This window comes from Mustela nivalis (genome assembly GCF_964662115.1).
Source record: "Mustela nivalis genome assembly, chromosome: 10".
Classification (NCBI taxonomy): Eukaryota; Metazoa; Chordata; class Mammalia; order Carnivora; family Mustelidae; genus Mustela; species Mustela nivalis.
Window position 1 is genome coordinate 6,582,863 of NC_139029.1, and position 23,184 is coordinate 6,606,046.

The 23,184-nt window shown below is 44.4% G+C and overlaps 1 protein-coding gene across 10 annotated transcripts in view; it reads left to right on the plus strand.

Annotated features, from left to right (window-relative positions):
* KIF1B (kinesin family member 1B) overlaps positions 1-23,184 on the plus strand; it is a 144,298-nt gene that overhangs the window by 90,866 nt on the left and 30,248 nt on the right. For 7 of the 10 annotated variants that reach the window (XM_082685372.1, XM_082685368.1, XM_082685370.1 and 4 more), the window contains 9 exons: positions 7,960-8,053; positions 9,073-9,221; positions 11,073-11,251; positions 11,951-12,088; positions 13,256-13,504; positions 18,578-18,696; positions 20,032-20,117; positions 20,448-20,577; positions 20,756-20,918. In XM_082685372.1, the coding sequence (XP_082541498.1) occupies positions 7,960-8,053; positions 9,073-9,221; positions 11,073-11,251; positions 11,951-12,088; positions 13,256-13,504; positions 18,578-18,696; positions 20,032-20,117; positions 20,448-20,577; positions 20,756-20,918 (1,307 nt within the window). The remainder of the gene's footprint in view (positions 1-7,959; positions 8,054-9,072; positions 9,222-11,072; positions 11,252-11,950; positions 12,089-13,255; positions 13,505-18,577; positions 18,697-20,031; positions 20,118-20,447; positions 20,578-20,755; positions 20,919-23,184) is intronic. The other 3 variants (XM_082685365.1, XM_082685373.1, XM_082685374.1) reach the window with 1 other exon arrangement.

The following is a 23,184-nucleotide window of genomic DNA, read 5'->3' on the forward strand; positions in this document are numbered from 1 at the left end:
TGTTGAATAAAATTAAAAAAAAAAAAAATCTTTAAAGAATAGGTGCAGTGGGATCCCCAGAGGGAGAGGTCTGAGGCCGCATCCTCACGGTGTCGGTGCTGCAGGTGGGGAGCAAAGTTAGGGGTTGACAAGAACCGGGCGTGGATACCTCCCTTCCGGCTATTGCTTGCTAATTATAATCTGCCATTAAAAGAGGAAGGCAGTGTTAGCAAAAGGAGCCAAGTCTCTAATGTCAAAAACAGACCTAACCAGAAACCCCGGAATGATGACATTGATTTTGCCTTAAGTGCCACCTCCTGGGAGGTGCTCCTGCGCGCCACTGGCATCTTCCTGAGATCTCTTCCCCCTTCTCTTCGCCTCCGTCCTGGACCCTAAGCCGCTGTCCTCACAGCAGCCAGCATCATCTTGTGAAAACAAAAATCAGATCCTATCAGTGGCCTCTGGTGGCTTCCCATTGTGGTTTAAACACTAACCCTCTTACCGAAGCCTACAGAGTGTTCTATGTTCTGGCTGCTGGCTTGCCTCTCTGACTTCATCTCTTAACAGTCCCATACTGCAAGCACTTTGGACTTCTTGTTCCTTGAACATATGCCAAGTGTGTCCCCACCCCTGGGCTTTTGCACTTCCCCAGCACTGGAGTCGTTCCTCGTCATGTGTGTCTCCTCTCCAGACCTGCACTCACAGGCACTACTGCTGCCCCAGCCCACCCCAGGCCAGCTCTCACAGGTTAATAATGTCAGCCTGTAACAGTCTCCGTGTTCGTCTGGTTCTTCCATGGGAACACAAACCCCACTGAGAAGAAATGCCTCACCTGTTTTAGTAGCTCTGCGGTTCCCCTGTACACATTACCCAGAAGAGTGCTTCTGACCCTGATGCGCATCAGGATTCCCTGGGGGCCCTGAAAACAGAGAGTGCTGGGCCCACCTCCAGAGTGTCTGATTCAGGAGGTCTGGGGTAGGGCCTGATAATTTGCATTTCTTTTTCTTTCTTTCCTAGAGAAGGGGGAGGTCAGGGCCAGAGGGGGAGCGGGAAGGAGAATCCGAAGCAGGCTCCTCGCCTAGCGCAGAGCCTGACTTGGGGCTTGATCCCACGACCCTGAGTGAGATAGTGACCCGAGCTGAAATCAAGAGTCAGAGCCACTGTCAGACAGAGCCACTGACAGAGCCACCCAGGTACCTCATAATTTGCACTTCTCATAAGTTCCTGGGTGATACTGATACTGCGGGACCAGCAGCCACCTCTGAGAGCCACTGATCTAGAACGGGGATTGGCAAGCCTTTTAGATAAAGGACCAGACAGTGAATATTTTAGGCTCTATGGGTCCCACGGGCTCTATTGCAACTGCTTAGCCCCACGGTTACAGCTGAAGAGCAGCCGTTTGCGAAGAGTGGGGGTGGCCACGTTCCAGTAAGCACTTTATCTCCACCAAGTAGGCAGGGGCTGGATTTGTCCATAGGCTGTTGTTTGCCAACCCTGATCTAGAAAGTAGTCACTTTTTAAAAGATTTACTTATTTATTTGACAGAGACAGACACAGCAAGAGAGAGAACATAAGCAAGGGGAGCGCAGGGGGGAGAAGGAGGCTTCCCACCCAGCAGGGAGCCCGGTGCGGGGCTCCATCCCAGGACCCTGGGATCATGACCCGAGCTGACGGCAGACGCTAATGACTGAGCCACCCGGGAGCCCTCTTAACCCCATTCTTGCTGAACTCACTCCAGTGAGACTCTCGTTCTGCGCCACCACACTGAAGTCACACTTCTCAGGGCCACCAAGATCTCCACGGTGACAAACCCAGTGGTGTTTCTCAGTCGTCTGCTCTGACCTCAAGACGCCAACACACAACTATGACCTGACAGCCTTATAGCTGACCGGCAGCCAGCTCAGGCAGACATCCAAGAGCCACCCTCAGTTTCCCCCTTTCTTTGCCCAGCCCCGGTCACATCAGCAGTAAGCTGTGCTTCCTCTATCTGTAAAGCACACCCAGCTCCATCCTCTGTTCACCACCTTTCCTGCTGACACTCGGGTTACCTGCCGCCATCTCCCTCGCACCGCTATGCAGAGTCATGACTGCTGTCCCCACGCTTTCTTCCACAGAGGGTGATGTTTTTAAAACATATACTAGACTCATATTACTTGCTGGCTGTAAACTGCCCAGTGGCTTCCCTTAGAATGAAATCCACGGTCTTTACCATGTCCCATAAGGCTGTCCGTAACCCAGTCCTCGGCATCTCTGAGCCTTCTTCCTCACTCCACCATACGCGTTTTCTTGCTTTTTCTTAAAACACACCGGGCTCCTTTCCCTCTCAAGACCATCGTACTTACTGTCAGCTCTGTTTTGATTGGAATCATCACCACTGCCACCACTCCCCCTGGAGATCTCTCAGCATGCCTGCTTAGATCTCTGATTAAATGTCCTCTCAAGGGGCACCTGGGTGGCTCAGTGGGTTAAGCCTCTGGCTTCAGCTCAGGTCATGATCTCAGGATCCTGGGATCGAGCTTCCCCCTCTCTCTCTGCCTGCCTCTCTGCCTACTTGTGATCACTCTCGCTATCAAATAAGTAAAAATAAATTTTAAAAAAATTTTTTAATTAAAAAAAAAAGTCCTCTCTGCAGACAGACCTTCCCTGAGCACTTAATCTCAAAATTCCTCCTGTTCCTCTCACCTCCCTATCAGCCCCCATACCTACGAATCTTTTTTTCTTTCATACTATTTCTCGCTGCTGAAATTGTGGTGTATCTTGTGTCTTTTTACTATTGATCGTCTCTTTTTCCCTCACCAGGGAGACTTTTGTCTTACTTACCACTGCGCTCCTAACATCTACATGGAGTAAGAGTGATAGTGGTTAAGACACCGTGCCCTGGAGTCCAGCTGCCGGAGTTACGATCCCTATATCCATGCTTACTAACTCTGATCTTGACAAAATTACTTAATTTCTTTAAGCCTTTTTTTCTTTAACATGAGGGTAACAGTAGTACCATCTTCCTAGGGTTATTGGGAAGATTCAGATAATCTATACAAAACATGAAGTACAGTTCCTGGCACAAAATAAACTTAAAAACAAGGATGGCAGGGCGCCTGGGTGGCTCAGTGGGTTAGGCCACTGCCTTCGGCTCGGGTCATGATCTCGGGGTCCTGGGATCTAGCCCCACATCGGGCGCTCTGCTCAGTGGGGAGCCTGCTTCCCTCTCTCTCTCTCTCTCTCTGCCTGCCTCTCTGCCTACTTGTGATCTCTACCTGTCAAATAAATAAATAAATAAATAAAATCTTAAAAAAAAAAAAGAAATAACAAGGATAGGTAGGAGAAAGAAAGTTCTAGAAGTGGGAGCAGCCACTGTAGTACCCTTATAAACGTGGGGATATATCTAAGCAGTTGGGACTTCTTACAAACACAATAAACTACTGATAAATGTATTATTATTTGGTTTGCTTTCCATATCCTAGTTTCCACCAAGAAATCAACAGAACAACAAGTCTGTTTACCCATTTGTTGAAGGAAAATCCAATACTTAGAGTTTTTCTGATGACGTGCAAAATGTCCTTGTTGGAAGCTCACACATAGCCTAGTTTGGAGAAGAAGAGGGCCAGTTCAGGGTCTCATGTTGATATTTGGATTGTCAACTGCTGATAGAAATTTTCCCAAGTCAACTGCAGTTAAAATTCTAGCTCCATAGTATTACAGGAAACCTTTTTATGTCCTCTTTGCTGCCACTAAAGCATAACCAGAGCTTTTAATGGGAAGGTCATCTTCATACCTTAACTGTCAGAATCAGAGGATTTTGTTTTTGTTGGTAGTTTGACCAGGTTGTAAACTGATTCTTGAAGAAAGCCTCAAAAATAAGTGAGTCACTAAAAGCTAAAGTTAGGGTGCCTGGGTGGCTCAGTCGGTTAAGCATCTGTCTTCGGCTCAGGTCATGATCCCAGGGTCCTAGGATTGAGCCCCATGTTGGCTCTTTGCTCAGCAGGGAGCCTGCTTCTCCCTTTCCCTCTGACCCCACTCATCTTTTCCTTTCTCTCTCAAATAAATAAAATATTTAAAAAGCTAAAATTATGTGACTCTGCTTATATGGGATACTAACAGTAGTTAAAATCCTAGAAAATAGACTGGTAGTTGCTGGGGGATGGGGCAAGGGAAAATGGAGAGTTAGTGTTCAGTGGTTATGGAGTTCTGCAAGATGGAAAGAATTTTGGAGGTTGTTGGTCGTGACGGTTGCCCGACAGTGTGAATGCATTTCACACCACTGAACTGTGCACTTGAAAATGGTTCAGATGGTAAATTTTAAGTTTCATGCATTTTACTATAATAAAAAATTGGGGGGAAGCCTGAGTGGCTCAGTGGGTTAAGCCCCTGCCTTTGGCTCAGGTCATGATCTCAGGGTCCTGGGGTCGAGCCCCACGTTGGTTCTCTGCTCAGCAGGAAGCCCGCTTCCTCCTCTCTGTCTCTACCTTGCTCTCTGCCTACTTATGGTCTCTGTCAAGTAAATAAATAAAATCCTTAAAAAAAAAAATTGGGGGCAAATGAAAAACAAAAAAAACTTAAAGCTAAAATATTAGCTATTTTCCAACCAGAGGACTTTTAGGTTCCCACCAGAGAACTTTTAGATAAACAGTCATCTTTATCTTTTGAAAGGATCCCTTAGAACGTACAGGTTTTTCTAAGGGGGAAAAAAAGTGCCCCTTCTCCAGCATTTTATTTTAAAATATTGCAAACATACCAAGAAGCTGAAAACATAGTATAATGAACCTTCGTATACCCGTAATTATGTATTTTTTCTGATTCATTTGGAAGTTGCAAGCATCACACATCTTACCCCAAATACTGCCTTGTGTATCTTCTAAAACCAGTGATATTCTCTTAATATCATTAACCTATCCGAGAAACTTAGTACTGATTCAGTATTATATAATACAGGGTCCGTTTTCCAATTTTCCTCATTGTCTGAAAAATACAATGGTGAGAAGCACGTGTGTTTTAATCCCAGTTTCAAGCACAGTTTGTATATTAGAGTTGGTCGTGATGTCTCTTTTCTCTTTGGTTGCCTAAGTATTTTTGAATAGGCTACATTTTGATTAGTCTGCTTATTTCTCAAGATTAGATTTAGGTCAAGCCTGTGTGATAAAGAAAGCTGTCAAGGTGACACTGTGTACTTCCCTTGTGTCACGTGAGCAGACAAAATGTTCAGTTGTCCTCTCACCAGTAATGCTAACGTTTATAGATGTGATGTGACCTTTCCCAGCTCTTCCTTTGTCTTATTAACAGGCGTCCAGGCGGCGCTCGGGATCGGGTGGCTCTTCTGTTCTGCATCCAGCTTTCCCCCAGTTGCTCGAGCTTGTGTGGGTGATTCTTGCCAGATTCAGTTCAGTCGTGCTGTCCGGGGTTCCAAGGTAGTTTTTCTAATTGCCGTTCCTCTGCAGTTACTTCGTAGCTGGCTTCTGCAGGGGAGCAGAGAAGAGCTTCTCCGTTTCCCCCCTTCTTTTAGCAGCACTGTGGACTCCGGGATTCCTTTTAATGCCCAGTGTGCTGTATCATGGGTTTTTTGTTTGTTTGTTTGTTTGTTTGTTTGTTTTAAGATTTTATTTATTTATTTGACAGAGAAAGACAGAGCGAGAGATGGAACAGGGCGAGTGGGAGAGGCAGAGGCAGGCTTCCCACCGAGCAGGGAGCCCAATGCAGGGCTCAGTGCAGGGCTCCATCCCACCTGAGCTGAAGGCAGGTGCCTGACGACTGAGCCACCCAAGCGCCCCTTATGTTTCTGCTACTATTCTTCTTGACTGGCTGCTGGGATTCGGTGCCCTTTGGAAATGGCCCCATCAGAGTTTGAGCACTTCTCTGCTTTTTGGCGCAAGATATTCTGAGCTCACCTTGTACTTTCCTTGCTTCAAACGTGGAATCAGTTGTTTTCCCAAGAAGCCTTGGTTCCTTTTAGTGGAGAATAGTATTTAGAAACCAAGATCTGTATGCTGGGTATACTTAGAAAATAAACGTTTTTATTTATTTATTTTTAAGATTTTTATTTATTTGAGAGAAGGAGAGCATGAGAGCATGAATGGAGGGAGGGGCAGTGGGGGAGGGAGAGGGAAAAGCAGACTCCCCAGCTGAGCACGGAGCCCCGTGTGGGGCGGGGTCCCAGAACCCCAAGATCATGACCTGAAACGAAGTCAGATGCCTAACCGACTGAGCCACGCAGGCGCCCCAGAAAATAAACTTTTTAAAACATGGCCTGTCACTTTGATAGTGTATATTACAATTAAGAAGACTTTCACATGCATCTTTTTTTTTAGATTTTATTTATTTATTTGACAGAGATCACAAGTAGGCAGAGAGGCAGGCAGAGGGGTTTGGGGAAGCAGGCTTCCTGCTGAACAGAGAGTCCGATGCGGGGCTCGGTCCCGGGACCCTGGGATCATCACCTGAGCCGAAGGCAGATGCTTTAACCCACTGAGCCACCCAGGCTCCCTCACATGCATTTTTAAATGGTTCATCATTTGGTTTTTCCTTCAGTCTTGTGTAGGGGGCAGGTCAGATACTAAAATGTCCATTTTAAAGATGACAAAAATTAAGTGTAGAGAGGATTTAACTTTCCCAGAATTATAAGACTAGTAAGAGCAGGTGCCAGGAGCAAAAGCTTTTAATTTAATTAATTTTGCCACAGTGCATTGTCTCCCAAAAAGTGTGTTTCAGTAGCTAATAAAGCTGTGTGGTTGGCTTCTCTTCAGAGCCAGCTCCACGAAAGAGAGAAAGCTTCCTCTGTGAGACTAAGTCATAAATGATGAGCCTCGGGAGTATTTGCATCCTTCTCAGTTAGCGTCGCCATTGGGAGTCTTTCCGTAATAGAGTTTGCTAGGAGGCTTTCAGTGGTCCTTTTGTAATGAAAAGAATATTTGACTTGTGACTCGGGGAGAACTCGTTTGAAAACAGAACATGGCCATACCCAATCCCTCTGTCCAGGACAGTCTATAATTGGGTCACTCCAAGGAAGCAGGAGACCCAGGCAGTGTGTCTTAAACTACTGTGCTTATGCTGTGATTTGGTATTTTATTAGGGGAAGGTCTCTTTTCTTAACCTTTACTTGATTTATTCTCAAATAATGCAAGCTTTTTAAAATTACTGCTCCAAGGAAACTTTTTAGACATTTTTTCCTTAATCTTTCTCCACCATGAAATTTTAATACCTCAGATGTGTAGTACATCTTTTTATACTGTATATATATATTTGTGCTTTATGCATAAAAAGAGTAAGATTTTTGTATCCTTCAAGAACCATATTTTTACCCTCTTTAAGGTGATACCACCCCCACTGAGGCATCGAGTGAGTAGATGGAGAATTGAAGGGTACATCTGATTTGTATTACAATAATACATTTTGTATTATAATAGTATATTTTAAAATATCTTTCTTGAATAGCTAAATACAGTCTATACATTATTTTGGCCCGAATAGCACCGTGATCTTTTGGTTACCTGAAGGCTGGCTGTATCCTGCATCCTACAACTGCAAAAATAGCAAGTGTTCCACCCACAGAGTTCAGAGTCCATGGTTCCCATCCAAACAGCTGATCAGAACTATTGGCGATACTGGTGAATTTTCCAGTATTATTTTTTTCTGGAATTCCTTGATGAGTGAAGGTTCTATGTAAATACTACTAGTAAATAAATTTACGGGATCCACGTGTTTTCCTGCTCAAAGTACCCCCTGGCTGGCCCTCAACCCCAAATAAAGAACTCTTAAGTCCGAGGGCGTAGAAAGAGATGGCAGTTCGCTTTCTTCAGCGTTTACCCCTATCTTGTGTACTTTGTGGGGTTTTCCTAAGTATTTCTCCGTATGTCTTTTTAATGTTTCCTGCCTCTGTCTTCCCTTTGTGATCTTTTGCTTTCTGCGCTTTCCTCAACTCTGCTGTCATTCCTCCTCCCCTCTGTCCACTTCCTCCCTCTCCTACATGCCCTCTCCTCTCTTTTCATCCAGGACTATGAGAGTAAGTTGCAGGCCTTGCAGAAGCAGGTTGAGACCCGCTCGCTCGCTGCAGAGACAACAGAAGAGGAGGAAGAAGAGGAAGAAGGTGAACTCCAGAGATGAAAATTTCCCTCTGTAGCTTTTGGGTCTGTGCCGTCAGACTAGCCCTTCATCTGTGATCAAAGCTGGATTTGATCATAGATGACCCTACCACTTACTGATGTTTTCCCGAGCCAGGTTAGAGGGGATTCAGAAGCTCCTCAATGCTGAGAACACACACTGCGCTCTCTGAGGTGGGAGAAGGGCTGACCGTGTCCGTCGGACACAAGGTTCTTAGCTCAGTCCTTACAGGAGTCTCTTAGGCAGTTTACCTATATTGTCTCAAATTACTGTACATGTGAAGCTCATGTGTATGTTACAGATAAATATAGGGCCTTATCTTTGGTAAGATATTCTTTTATTTACTGACATATACGCCCAGGATTACCCAGAGAGGACTTTGAACTCTATTAATGTATATTAAAGCCACCTCTGGCAGATTTCTAATCCTGTTGCTTAGTCATGCCTACCTGCTGTAAATTTTTCAGAATTTCTTAGCTGAATCGGGGCGTTAATTGTTTGTTATTTTCTTGTGGTGCAGTATGAATTCTCCCCCCGGCCTGTTTCTCCACCCAACCTCCCAGTAATCTCAAGGCTGCAGATTAGCTTTGGAGAAACTCTAATTTATATACTAAATTCTTTACCTTTTAATATTGAAGTAAAATATGACCTTTTTATTTCTTGTACTAGCAAGAAAAATACATAGCATATGAAGTTGTATAGTATACCGTAGGGTTCTTCTTCATTATAAGTCACGTATTATATGACATTTTTTAAAAGGAAGAGAAGTCTGTATCTTTCATGTACTGTTTTAAAAAGAATTTTTTTTTAGGTTTTCTAAAATGTATCTACTACCTTCATAATATCAACAGAATTTCGTAAGCTTTACTGAAAAGCAGAAAACAAAAGCAGCTGAATGGAGAACTATGGGCACCTAACTTGATAAGAGAGATGAGGTAGAGGAGACACGTAATTTCTCTGTAGTGACGAGATCACCATTTGTTACGCTTCGTCTGCTCTTTTCAGCTGCTTGGACACAGCATGAATTTGAGCTGGCCCAGTGGGCCTTCCGGAAGTGGAAGTCTCACCAGTTTACTTCATTAAGGGACTTACTCTGGGGCAATGCTGTTTACCTGAAGGAAGCCAACGCCATCAGTGTGGAACTGAAGAAGAAGGTATGGAGGTGGGAGCCCGTGTGTCATCTGGAAGCGCACATGTCCCTCAGGGGATTGTGGCTCTCATCTTGAACTAGCCTTTCCCCTGGGTGAACTCAGCTGCTGTTGGCTGTGAAACAGGGTTATATATGCCTTTATTCACTGTATGTGCCTGGAACATAGTAGGTACTCATTAAATATTTATTACACGACTTTTTTTTTTTTTTTAAGATTTTATCTATTTATTTTCAGAGAGAGAGAGAGAGAGCCCAAGCAGCGGGGGGGGGGGGGCAGCAGAGGGAGAGGGAGAAGCAGGTTACCTGTGAGCAGGGAGCCCAATACGGGACTCAATCCCAGGACCCTGGAATCATGACCAAAGCCAAAGGCAGACACTTAACTGACTGAGCCACTCAAGTATCCCAATTACATGACATTTTTAAAACAACTTGTTTTCCATCTTATTTACAAATGAGGAGATTGTATTCCAACAAGAGCTAGCAAAACTTTTCTTTTTTTAAAGATTTTATTTGAGAGACAAAGTGAGTGAGAGAGAGCACACGAGCAGAGACAGAGGCAGAAGGAGAGGGAAAAGCAGGCTCCCCTGCTGAGCCTGATGTGGGGCTTGATCCCAGGACTCTGGGATCATGACCTGAGCTGAAGGCAGATTCTCAACCAACTGAGCCACCCCAGTTCCCCAAGAGCTAGAGGAACATATTAATAGGAGAACACTGTCCTTGGGTTTTGAAAAATCTCAATTTTCTTTGAGTTTTCAATCATGACATTTGCACCTATAAGTCCTAAGTGCCCTTCCTGGTCTAGGCCAGTGTTCACAGGAGACAGGTCCTCTGCTCTCAAACAGCCAGCCTCCAGTTCCAGTTTTTGTATTGACCCCAACGGCTCTGTGCCTCCATTCCCTCAAGAGGAACTCTGCAGCGGCCCCTGCCACCTAGGGTTCTGTGAGGCCTGAAAGAAGGAGTAGATGTAAAGAGTTGAAATAGCTCTTCGACTTGAAAAGGCAATAAATGGTACTGCTTTTCCTTATTACCAGAAGGTCACACCACATCTTAGATTTGCTGCTTCTCCGTGTCCCACTGTTGAACGGAGGCTACTAGGATGACAGTGGGGTCAGTGGGCAGTGTCACGTGGCAGGAAAGAGCACAGAGGGCTCAGCCTTGGGAGATTCATTCTCTTCCTCTAGGGCTATATTCTAGTGCTGTACAACAGGGGAGGATATCTTCCTCATTCAGTCTCACCAGCCCATTTCATTTTGTAAGTATTTACCCCTCTCTCCAAGCAGACGAAGTACAGGCAGGGGACTCTGTCTTTCCTTCTTGCTGGTGTATCTGGCATTTACATGATACTCGTAGGTGAAAATACAGGGCGGTAGCAAGACATAAATGACACGGTGCACGCAAAGCACTTTCCATGTGGTAAGCACTTCTAAGAGTAGCACCTCTGCTTCTTGAGTTTAGGATGGAAACCCAGCTGTGACATTGCTGTAGGCTCCCCCTCCCACCAGCCCCACCCCCCCACGACTCCGTGAGAAGCTAGAGATGTCCTCGCGGGTCCAGCTTTTGTTCTCTTATGTGAGTTCCATCAGCCAAAATGTAGGGACTGAGATTTTAGTTTGTGTAAAAACACTGTGCTGGGCTAGGAGAGCAAAGTCTATAAATAGCTTAATTTGAAATTAGGATGGTTCTCTACAGCTGATACACATGTGGCCATTTTTCCCCAGTTAATCACAGGCTGTTCACTGAGCACATACTACACGTTTGACCTCTTTCCCATGGGGTATGATTCTATCGCCTCATTTCTGAGGCTGACTTGCTAAAAACGTTAAGGCCATTGGGATGGTTTCTTCTTTCCACATAGGTGCAGTTCCAGTTTGTCCTGCTGACGGACACGCTGTACTCCCCTTTGCCTCCGGAATTACTTCCCACTGAGATGGACAAAACTCATGACGACAGGCCTTTCCCTCGTACTGTTGTGGCTGTAGAGGTCCAGGATCTGAAGAATGGAGCGACGCATTATTGGTCTTTGGAGAAACTCAGGTATGAAAAATTCCTCATAAAATCAGTTGTGTTTTATTTAGGAAATAATAAATTGCTCGGGTGGGCTCCCTCAGACTCTCCGCTGTGTGATGGCACTGTTGCTTCCTTTTCTGTGGTGCTGAATGCTGTTGCTCAGCGGGGCTGCCACCGTCCGTCCATCTTCTGCTAAATCAATGAATCCCGCTCTGTTGTTGCTTGTAGATCAGATTTAGATCTGCCCCCGTAGACCCTCTTACATTTTAAATGTTTCAATATCATGATACCTAGTTCTGCCTTGGGTCTAGTAGTCATTTATCTTTTCAGTTCTGGATCTGGTGATCAGTAATAAACAGGAAAGTTACAATATGGTTTCCTTTGCCTTTAGCATGGTGAGATATTTTCCACTGATCATTATATTTGAGATGTCATAAACCACTGAACTGCGTTTCTCTTAATGTTCAGTAGCGGTTAGGTGGCCATCTTTTACTCTGGTGGCTTGTCTCTAGACTCAGACACTGTGAATACTGAGCATTTTGAGTTTCTCTACTTTGGGTCTTGATTCTTTTCTAATATCATTAAATGATGGTGGGAACAAACAAACAAACAAAAAATGATGGTGGGAACAGCTTTTTTGTTTTTAATCTTACATGGAAGATACTTCCAGAGTGAAATTTTGATGCAATCTCATGATATGAAGCAGAGCACTTTGTGTTTGCGCAGGCAGAGGCTGGATTTGATGCGCGAGATGTATGACAGGGCCGGCGAGGTGGCCTCCGGCAGCCAGGATGAAAGCGAAGCCACCGTGACCGGCAGTGATCCCTTTTATGATCGGTTCCATTGGTTCAAACTGGTAGGAAGGTACGTGATGATTTCATCAGTGTCTTCTTTTTAAATAGTGAGTGATTTGTTTAAAACCTCAGCAGCTATTACACAAAGTTAAAAGAAAAAGTGTGCACAAATGCTCCACATATAATCTTACCCATCCAGACCCAGCCACTGGGTCATGCGGTAAACTTGCGTGCGCTTTCTTCAGTGTGCGTCCTTCAGTCTCGCCTTTGATCCGGAGTAATTGACAGCCTTCCCTGCCTCTTATAGTTGAAGAGCAGAGATTTGCAAGAAAAAGAAAACCTGTATCTGTATCCTGCACAGTTTAAAATCAGTATGACTTACAGCTTACCAGCTGGCAACTAACTTCTTGATTTGACGTGTCCTCTTTTTTTTTTTTTTTTAAAGGCAATTTATCTCATGTTAGTCTTTGCCACGGGTGAGCCAACTGCATATCTTGGTCATCTGCCTGAGCCTTTTTTGTGTATACATAAATTTCAACATGTAATGAAAACAAGTAGTGCCCCTGAGTCCAGGTTCTTAGAGGTTTAGAATTTAAAAAGCAGAAATGTAATGTAATATGTTTTGAGCTTAATGATTTCGGAAATAGAATTTTCAACTGCGAAAATTTTCTGACAGTTTTACAGGGACTAGGCCAAAAGAAGGAGCTGAAGTCCTAGTATTTTGTAGAAATGAAGTGAAATCTGTTCCATTCCACTCTGTTAGTAGAGTGCTTCTGAAGAGTTGAACTGGCCAAACACATCCTACCCAAGCAAGGCCCGTACTTGCTTTGCCGTACACTACTCCGTCCGTTTTGTTTTCGGCTCCGAGATGACGTGGGAGTTGGAATAAAGATCTGTACTTTTTTTATTTGACCAAATGTTGAGTGGCTCCTTTGAGGCTTGGCTGCTGATCTTTTGTGTGAACTGGAAAATACAAGCATTTTTGCAGCACACATTTTACCTGGGATCTTCTACTCATGTATTTCCTTTGCTTTTCTTATTCTAAGGACCAGTCCTTGTTCCCTTTCACCTGAACCAGATGATTTATGCTCATTTTATCCTTTTGCTTTTCCACTTGCTTTTGTTGTGTTGATTCCCCAGTGGGTTCTGTCCTGTGGACACCTATAGCTTCCTGTTTAACCAACTGTTCCTCTCTCCTTCCTTGGCTGTGTCCCCTGGCGTCTTCCCTGGTGTCTAGCTCCCCCATTTTCCACGGCTGTGTGAATGAGCGCCTTGCTGACCGCACGCCCTCCCCCACTTTTTCCACGGCCGATTCCGACATCACTGAGCTGGCTGACGAACAGCAAGACGAAATGGAGGATTTTGATGATGAGGCATTCGTGGATGACGCCGGCTCTGACGCAGGGACGGAGGAGGGATCAGATCTCTTCAGTGACGGGCATGACCCGTTTTACGACCGGTCCCCATGGTTCATTTTAGTGGGAAGGTTGGTGAGGTTATTGTGAGAAGGGCAAAAAGGGACCAGCTCTTGGTTTAAAGAGGCTCCTTGTGCAATTCGGGATGACGTTTCTTAGCAGATCCCATTTGTGTCATGCCGATCTGGTGAGGGAGAGCCCTCAGGCCGTGTCTGTGGGGTAGTCAGTATTTGCTCGGTACAGCCTATGGCAGTGTGTGAAGGCTCTCCGTGGAGGACCCCTTGTCTGAAACCCCCTACTCATTTCCCTCTGAAGGGGAGAACCCCAGAGGAGAAAGTAATTGGAGCTGAGTCTAGTGATACAAGGTCAAAGAATGTTCCTGTGTTGTGATGCTTCCTTTTCGTAGGAATGTGAGTGAAGAAGCAGAGGGGGTGACATGAGAAGGAGAGCAGAGCAAGGCCAAGGTTGAAACAAAGGACGTGTAACACCGGCAGGAATCAAGAGAATAAAAGTGGAATCAGGAGTAGTGTTGGGTCACTTAAAAATAAAATCTAAATAAATAAATAAATAGGTAGGGGGCTCCTGGCTGGCTCAGTCAGTAGAGTGTGTAACTCTTGATCTCAGGGTTGTGAGTTTGAGCTCCAAGCTGGGTGTAGAGATTACTTAAAAATCTTAAAAAGTAAATCAATAGGAGTGTGTTGGGTTTATTTTTTACCTCCTTTGAGTCATAAAAAGAATCAGGAGCATGAAGTTTCCTTTTGCCTGCAATGGATGCCTTTCTTTAGCCAGTTTCAGTGAACCTACCTGTAGATCTTTGGCTTCTGCCAAAATTTTACCTATAGGTTTTATAATGATGAAGCTCATGAAGTTATCTGTTCACACCACCAACAATGGATATTTGTTCAGCACTGCATGAAACTGCTCTGTGTTAAGTTCGGTTTTCCAAGCTGAGGCCTTGTCTCAGATTCCATCTGTCAGTGACGCAGAGCTCTCCTCGTATGCCCCTCATACTGAGGTCTTTGTCTACACCCTGTCTTTGTGCTGAAGTAATTTTATTACAAACTCAGCAGTGCAGCACTCGCTGGATTCACAAAACCTGTGCAGGTTTTAAGGTATGAAATTGAATCTTAGCAGTTCATTAGGGCCACATGTTGCTAAATGCTTTAAAAATAGGGAGTTATGCCGGTTCTCTAAAAATTAAAGTGCAGCACGTGTCCTGAGCCAGTAGGGAGGTAAGTCTCACACTGAGCTCATGGTGTGATGTCGGTCGCCTGGCAAGGACTAAATATAACTACTGGGGTGTACGGTCACTGAACTGGCTGGACAGGGGGCAGGACAAGCTTGCTGGTAGACACGAAAGCCTCAGCTGTGACCAAGGCTTGTAATGTAATATTAGACAGCCTTGGGAGTTTATGTTAGCGGAGCAACATCTATTCAGTTTTTCCATGCATAAGCATTAAGGGATTGTGCAGCCGTGAATATTGTTTTCTGCTGGTGTATTGCCAGAAATAGATGCCTAAAATTTCAGACAAGCTGATTTATATTAAAACTGAGAGCAGTGGTTCTGTGTACCAATAATGGGACCATAGAGCTTTTTCTTATTTTATGGCTTTGTGTGTTCTAAAAGGGTTGGGAGTTAGAACTGAATTTCTGTCCCTAAACTGCTTGTCCTGGTGCCAGCTGCGCAGCTGCTCATTGTGCACCGTCACACAGGGAGGAACGTGGAGCTTCGTCTCACTTGGCACATCGCAAAAAACCCTGACCCTAGGAGATGTTTGAGGCCGCACGTTGGTTTCACTGAAACCGAGGCCTGTCGGGTTCTCAGGTACAAATGAGGAGATAGGTAGGAAAACGGAGAGCCTTAAAGATCTTTATCTTTTCGATTCTGTCATCCGCACTAGCCAAGTGACTATCTTGGTGAAGAGTTCTCCTAAGCCTTTGTATTTGGAGTCACTTGTTGGAGAACTTGGGTCAGAATCCCACTTAATGTGGACATTCACTGGCTTAAAATGTATGCATTATTTTCTCTACTGTTTTAATAATATCAGATTTAAGTCTAGGTATAAAGCAATCAGCTCTGCTTTGATTTTCAAGTAATTTCCATATGTTTGGCTTCCCTGGTTCTACAGCTAACTTTAACTTGTGAGGAGGAGGTTAGTGAAGGGGGTGAAATCGTGGCCATCAGTCAAGTGGGGGATAGCGCTTTACTTTTCACCCTTGACTTCATTTCTCATCTACAACCAAAACTGATAACTATGAAGCTTCACCCAGATATGTAGTGGTCATTGTACGTATGAGAAGTAACTTCTTTCCTGTTTTTGTGATTCACAAGATTGGACTTCCCATATTGGCACATAATTGCAAATATAATTCGCTTGTAAAATATTCCACTTTCTTGTGAAATTCCATTTGTAGGTTTTGTTTCTTGGCCTTGGCTGCCTCTGGTGAATTTTGTATGAAAATGAAAAGAGCTTGTCCCTTTAGCTATTCTCTTATGGCATGCCGGGATGTTATGAACCATCCGTCATAATTTGGGATGAAATGTGAAATAGTTAAGCTAGTCTTCTGGGTTGAAAGGGGGCAAAAGATGGTTATTCTGACACCTAAGTCTGAACTGACATTGTGTTCTGGAACTAGAACCATAATTACACTGATTTGTCTTCCTGTTGACCAAATTTGTTTCCCTTTTTGCTGTAACTTCCCAGAACTTGTGCTAATATACCCTTTACATCTCATCCCTCTCATTGCTGTTCTCCTTCAGTCTGCTAGGGCCAAGTGTAAGGACTCTCAAGAATGCAGAGTATTTATAAAAATTCCAGCTTAAAAAACTTCAGAGGAGAACTTCTACGGCATTGACCTTGGGCAATACAGGGAGAACTGGAGAGCGGTTGTGTAGCCCCTGTGCCACTGCCGGAGAATCACGGAAGTCTCTTTTCTAAAACGGGAAATACACAAGAATACTTTCTGTCCTTTCACCTTTGGAATAACCATTGCCATAGGTGGAAAGGAGATTCTTGCCTAAGTGTGTGGTCAGACAATACTTTGTTGTAATGCATGTATGAACACGATATGCAGTGCCTTCAAATGGGAAGCTTTTTGAAAATTAGAAACAGGCACTCCTGGCATAAGTATAAAAACAGCTATACAAATTAAGTATAGTTAGGAACCTAAACATGTTCTCTATACTTAATATCCATTTTGAGTATATCTTCGAAAAATCAACCTAGTATATAAAGCTGGATCGCTTTGCTTCTCTACCTCTGGTGTAACCCATTTTTCTGGAAAATGGTCCACTTCTGATTAAGGATAGAGGACAACTCATGTACATAGACACTCAATCATGTTGATTGGATGTTGAGTGTACTTAATAAATATGCCAGACCCTCTGTAGACAGCGGTAAGCAAAATCAAACATGAATCCTGCTCTCTCAGGTTTGCAGACTGGTGGTTGAGACAGACAAACAGTCATATAGATGTAAATCATAGCAATGATGGAGTCATGTGTGTTACTGAGATCACTTAGCGCTGGGGGAGCCTGTTATGAAAGTATGTTCAGAGTAAGACCTGACCTGCAGTTGTGAAGTTAAAGGCGTGAGGTGGTCAGTAGAGTTCAGGGAGGGCTCCACGCCGGGGACAGGTATGTGCGGTGACTCTGCCCCGCCGAGGCACCGAGAGCGAGCCAGTGGGCTGGAGTCATGACGAGCTGAAGGTGGCCTGTGTGGTACCGACTGGGAAAGGGAAGCCGTCCATTTGGTACCGTGGGCCAAATTCTTCGTCTTTAACCTCTGTCACAGTGACCAATACTTGAGAGTCTTGTTTGGAATCCTTTTTAGAAGACTTTCATTTTTAAATTTTTATACAACATAGCTTTAACCCTCTGTTTCTTAGTATTTCTTTCCCCCCCTTTGGAGCAGACTGAAAGGGAAGTAGACTTCATTTGATCTGATTCAGTGTTTTACTTACAGTTGTTTTTGTTACAGCTTTCGTTCACATTTCATTTATGCTCTTTAAGTTTTATTAACATGTCTTTTTCTGTGGTGTACTTTGTCAATTTTCAGTATTTTTTTCATTACTTTGAGTTGAAATCCCACAAATCCACTCCATCTCCCATTTCTCTTTGTTCTAAGGCAGACTCAGAGCAGGAGAGGAAGCAGACAGGCGTATGTGTCACGCTCGGTTATGTTTGATTTCTTGGTGCCAATGTTTACTCTCTGTCTTGCTTTGTGTTCAGAGATCATATACCCGGTGGGAAGACAAGAGTAACAGTAGGAACTAGATTCCGTATCACAGCCACTAATTGAAATGAACTTGTGATCACATTTTTATTGTTAAAAAAAAAAAAAATCAATAGATACAAAATAATGAAGTAAAACGAGCACAAATGCGCTGGGACTCTGCTAGTTTGTTTGAAGTAGATGATTTTAGTTCTTTAACCTTCCTTTCGTGTTGCCATTTCTGAGTTAAGTTTTGGACTCCAGGAACAAAAGCAGTCCTTTAGGGATGAGCTGTCTTTCTCTCCCTGGGTATCCGTCTCTGTGCCCAGCCAGAGTCTCCTATAAGCTTTCTCCTCAGAAACTTCTGGCTGCAAACCCTCTTTGCTCATATGTGTCAGTCACCTGCCTGAAAAGAATAGTCATTTCCTAGAGCATTTCCATAATGCTGTGGCTTGAAATCTATTTTAGAGTTATTAACTGTATTACAGGCCCATTTCCTTCCTTTTTTGTCTCCCAATTTCTGGTTTATCTCTTGGGAGAAATAAAACAAAACACCTTTATGTTAAAAGGTTAAGCTCTTCAGTAGGTTCCCTTTCCTCCACCTTAGCAGTATCCAGAGGACAGTCCTCTTGAAAGTCTCCTTCCAATTGTTACTCTTCTACCTAGGCTAGCCATTTTTTTTTTAACTTGTCATTTTTATAGGGAGTAATTTGGTGTAAGTTGGTTTTTGTCAACTGCTTTACCAAGCGTTTGCATTTCTTTCTGTATTCTCTCTGCCAAAAGAGCAACGGGAGGCAGTCTGGTAGTACAGAACAGAAAGGTGACCTTAAGACAGGGCCTAGAAGCCCTGAGAATAATTCTCAGGAATCTGAAAGCCAGCTTTTCTGCCTGCGGGGTGCTCAGATGTTTTCTCCCGGTTTCTGTCTCTAGGGCGTTTGTTTACCTGAGCAACCTGCTGTACCCTGTGCCCCTGATTCACAGGGTAGCCATCGTGAGCGAGAAAGGTGAAGTGCGGGGGTTTCTGCGTGTGGCCGTGCAGGCCATTGCAGGTAGGCGACCTTGCCCTCGCGTGAGAGCTGTGGGTTCTTCGCCCAGAGACAAGGCAGACCAGTTCTGTGTGGGCCACACTTGAGTTGCATGATGGTGTGTCTGTCTTGGAGAAAGCTTTCATTGCTTCCTTTTAGTTATCATTCCTCCGTTATCATAAATAGATTCTGTTAGTCTGGGCCACAGCTATTGTGGAGTAGTGGGATAAAGGGATTCCTTTAACATAAAGAACAACTTTTAGGGGCGCCTGGGTGGCTCAGTGGGTTAAGCCTGATCTCAGGGTCCTGGGATCGAGTCCCGCGTCGGGCTCTCTGTTCAGCGGGGAGCCTGCTTCCCTTCCTCTCTCTGCCTGCCCCTCTGCCTCCTTGTGATCTCTGTCAAATAAATAAATAAAATTTTTTTAAAAAAGAACAACTTTTATAAAAGTCATTTCTAAAACTGCTTCAGAAGTAACAAAGGATATTCAGGACCTTTCTCCTGCGTCATTTTCTCTCACGGTACTTGTACCAGATATTTCAGTCCTTGGACTACTGCTTTGTTGTTTATGGATCAAGATTCTGCTATTTTACACTTCGCCAGGATCCAGCCTACATTCTGAGGAAAGAATTTGGCCATTTCATATAGTTTCCAGATGCCCTGCGATGTGGAGTGGCCTTGCAGCTTTTCCCTGTGGAAATCTTTGGCACGGCCACCAGGGTCGACGCTCTGCCAGTTTGGGCAAGCACAGTCCCATACCTTCAGCTGTTCGTTGGGTGGTATTGCATGTCCTCTTGCCAAGGGAAGAGTCCGTGTTTCTAGGTGTGACATTTGAACAATACCAAGAATAAAACCGATTCCTTATTAAATAGTCTCATTTGAGCTGAGAAGGTTGGTAAATACACCTCTGCATAGAGTTGGAATCAGCCCCTGAGACTTCACTGCTTCCGGCTCTTCCTTTCCTTTTTTTTTTTTTTTTTGAAGATTTTATTTATTTATTTGACAGACAGAGATCACAAGTAGGCAGAGAGGCAGGCAGAGAGAGAGAGGAGGAAGCAGCCTCCCTGCCAAGCAGAGAGCCCGATGCGGGGCTCGATCCTAGGACCCTGGAATCATGCATGACCCGAGCGAGCCGAAGGCAGAGGTTTTAACCCACTGAGCCACCCAGGTGCCCCCCCACCCCCGGCTCTTTCTTTCTTAAGCAAAAGCTTGTTCTTCAGCATCTCTTCTTACGAAAGTCTTCGAGCTAGAAGGCTCCACCACTTTCCTGTTTATTTTATCATCCAACAAGAGCCATTCCTCTGACCCCATCATAGACTCATTTGATTCTTCTCTTTTTTGTTGTTGTGTTTTCTACTTAGCGGATGAAGAAGCTCCTGATTATGGTTCTGGGATTCGACAGTCAGGAACAGCTAAAATATCTTTTGATAACGAGTACTTTAATCAGGTGAGAACCCTTCCGGGGAGGGAAAAACTCATAGAAGGAAAAAGCAGAAGACAGGTTTTATAATAACGTCCACAGTTCTTCTGGCCAGAGCTACAGAAGACAGGTAACCACGGGCTTGTTGCATGAACACAGGACATGTCTAACAATTACAGAGGCAAAGACACTATGACACTAATTCTATTTTATTACATTTTCTCAGGCAGCTCTTAATCCACATACTTTTCCAGCCATTGTTACTTTTGGGGCAAATGGACATGAGTAAGGAGGTTGGGGGAAATACGCTGTCGTGCTGCTTGATCAGCTACCTCCCTGCTCCTGCCTTGTTTTCAGAATGACTTTTCTTCAGTTGCAATGACTCGTTCTGGTCTGTCCTTGGAGGAACTGAGGATTGTGGAAGGACAGGGTCAGAGTTCTGAGGTCACCACTCCTCCGGAAGAAATCAACCGAATGAATGACTTGGGTACGTACACAGAGGTTACTGTGATGGGGGACGTTCTCAAAGAGGGCAAGATGCTGACCATCATCAAGGGAGATAGTTGCTTTCGTCGACTAGGAATGGAAAGCGTGCCCCTCTCTCCTCTTTGAGAGTCGTCTGGGCCATATTTGAACGGTATGTGTGTTCATTTGACCCTTTCTAGATTTGAAGTCGGGCACTTTGCTGGATGGTAAGATGGTCATGGAAGGGTTTTCTGAGGAGATCGGCCACCACCTGAAGCTGGGCAGCGCCTTCACTTTCCGAGTGACTGTGCTGCAGGCCAGCGGGATCCTCCCGGAGTACGCGGACATCTTCTGTCAGTTCAAGTAAGCCCCCCTCCGCCTGCCTGCCGCGCTGGGGACCCAGGTGACAGCCTTTGTGCGCCACCCCCCTGCTTCAGTGCTTCAGTCTACATATGCGAAGTGGGGGTTTGTTTTGTTTTGTTTTTGTTTTTTTCCCCTATGTGAGGTGTTAATACTCTCAAGAGGGAAACAACTAGCAGTGTCTGAAATAAAACCGCCTTCCTCACTCCAGGGGGCAGTAAGAACCAGAAACCTAAAATGGGATGAACTCGAGTTCGAGTTCGCTGTGAAGAGGGGTGTGACCGTGCATCCTGCTAAGATTCCACGGTGGCCTGTCCCCCCTCTGCTGGAAATACAGGCTCTGATGTAGATAAGCCTGTTTAATCATCTTTTTAATGCTCTTCATGGAGAAATATCTTATTAATAAACAAGTCTGAAGGCCACGAATTATCCAGCCACCAGTTACGCCTGTTCAATACTTGGAGGAAAAAAACCTTGCAAATGACAGTAAAATTCCACGTCAACTGAAAAATAACTACTTTGTAGACATGTGACTGGTTTCATTTCTTAGCCACTTACAAACTCTACCCTATAACCCTCTGGAGTTTTTCTTCTCATAACTCTCCTTGGAAAACACTCTTTTGACAGTGTTAACTTTTAATACCTCCAGACACCAGTATGTTTTTTCATGACTGAGGAAGGGCCACAGTACAAGAGAGTGTGTTCTCCCTCCACTCAGTCCTGACGTCCACAGTTGGCCCCTGGCGCCACCAGGAGGCTCCTGGTGCCTCTCTGCACATCAGGGGTCCTCGTACAGTTGACAAAGCACTGCCTTTATGGAGATTTTAGCCACGAATCAGATGTGATTACTGCATAGTAAGCCACTGATATCATTTGCTAGAACTCACAGTTGTTGTCGACATATTACCTATCGAGTGTTGATTGTGCCCCGTCAGTATGTTTTCACTAGTAGCCCGAAATTAGCATGGGGGTGGACTTAGCTAGATGACCCTGTTGCATTGAGCTTTCATTATTACACTAGTTGGGCAACTGAAATTTTTTTTTTTTTAGATTTTATTAATTTGAGAAGGAGGGAATGAACCGGGGAAAGGGGAGAAGCAGACCCCTCTGAGCCCCCAACCTGGGACTCAAGATCATGACCCGAGCCAAACAAAGGCAGACGCTTACCCGACTGAGCCACCCACGCACCCCACGACTGAAATGTTTTATGGAAAAGACCTACTTGGTTAACTGGCATCGGAAATGCCAGTAATGTCATGTTGATCTTTTTGTCCTAAAATCTCCAGCACGAGAGTAGCCTCTCCACCTGGTGTCAGCTCTGGACGGGAGGGAGTGTTGACTCCTGTTGAAAGAAGGCTCAGATTCTTCTTGAGCTTTTACAGACTCTCATCTGACCTGTATAGAGAAGACACAGCTGTAGAGCTAGTATGAATGATTTTAGGCATCACCAGTGTGGAACCCCAGGATATTTGTCCCTGCTCTAAGCGGAGCACTGGAAGAGTATAAATCCCAAATCAAGTAATGCCCCTGGCACATACAGCTTATGATCTGGAGAGGGGAAAATTGGAAGGGGAAAATAAAAGAAGTACAAGGAGCGGGGTACCTGGGTGGCTTGGTCAGAGTAGATCTTTGTATTCAGTATTCTTTAATTCTACTTCTGTTTATTTCAGACTAATAGGGAGGGAGAGAGAAGTAAAACCCCACTATCTGTGAGCATAAATAAACATAGTCTATTGCTTCACAAATATTTCAGGGGTACCTTCTATATCTGGAGCACTAAGGAGATACTCACTGTCTTTCGGGGACACAGGCATGTAAACGTATTATTACAAAGAGTGAAACCCTTGCTACTGGAGGAAAATAGGTCCGTAGTACTGTGGGAAGACACAGCTATTTGGGTGAGTCAGGGAAGACTTCGTGGAAGAGGTGACACTTAAATTTAATCTTTGCAGGTCATCAAAGACTGTCCTAGGCAAGAACACTAAACACAGGCTTTAGTACTACTTTATGGAAGCTTGAAACTGCCAGATCTTTTCTGCACAGAATGATTTCAATAATTTCTATTCTCAGTAAAAATAATGTTCCTACAAAGAAACAGGAAGTCACTGAATTCACTCTTGATGCTTTCGGAGATATTCTTGCATGTGTGTCCACAGAGCTAAGTGGTCAGGGTCAGTTAATCTTTCAGTCATTTTTGAAATAAAATCTAAAATGCTGTCTGAGTGATAATGGAAAATATATATCACAAGGAACTATGAATTACTTGGTT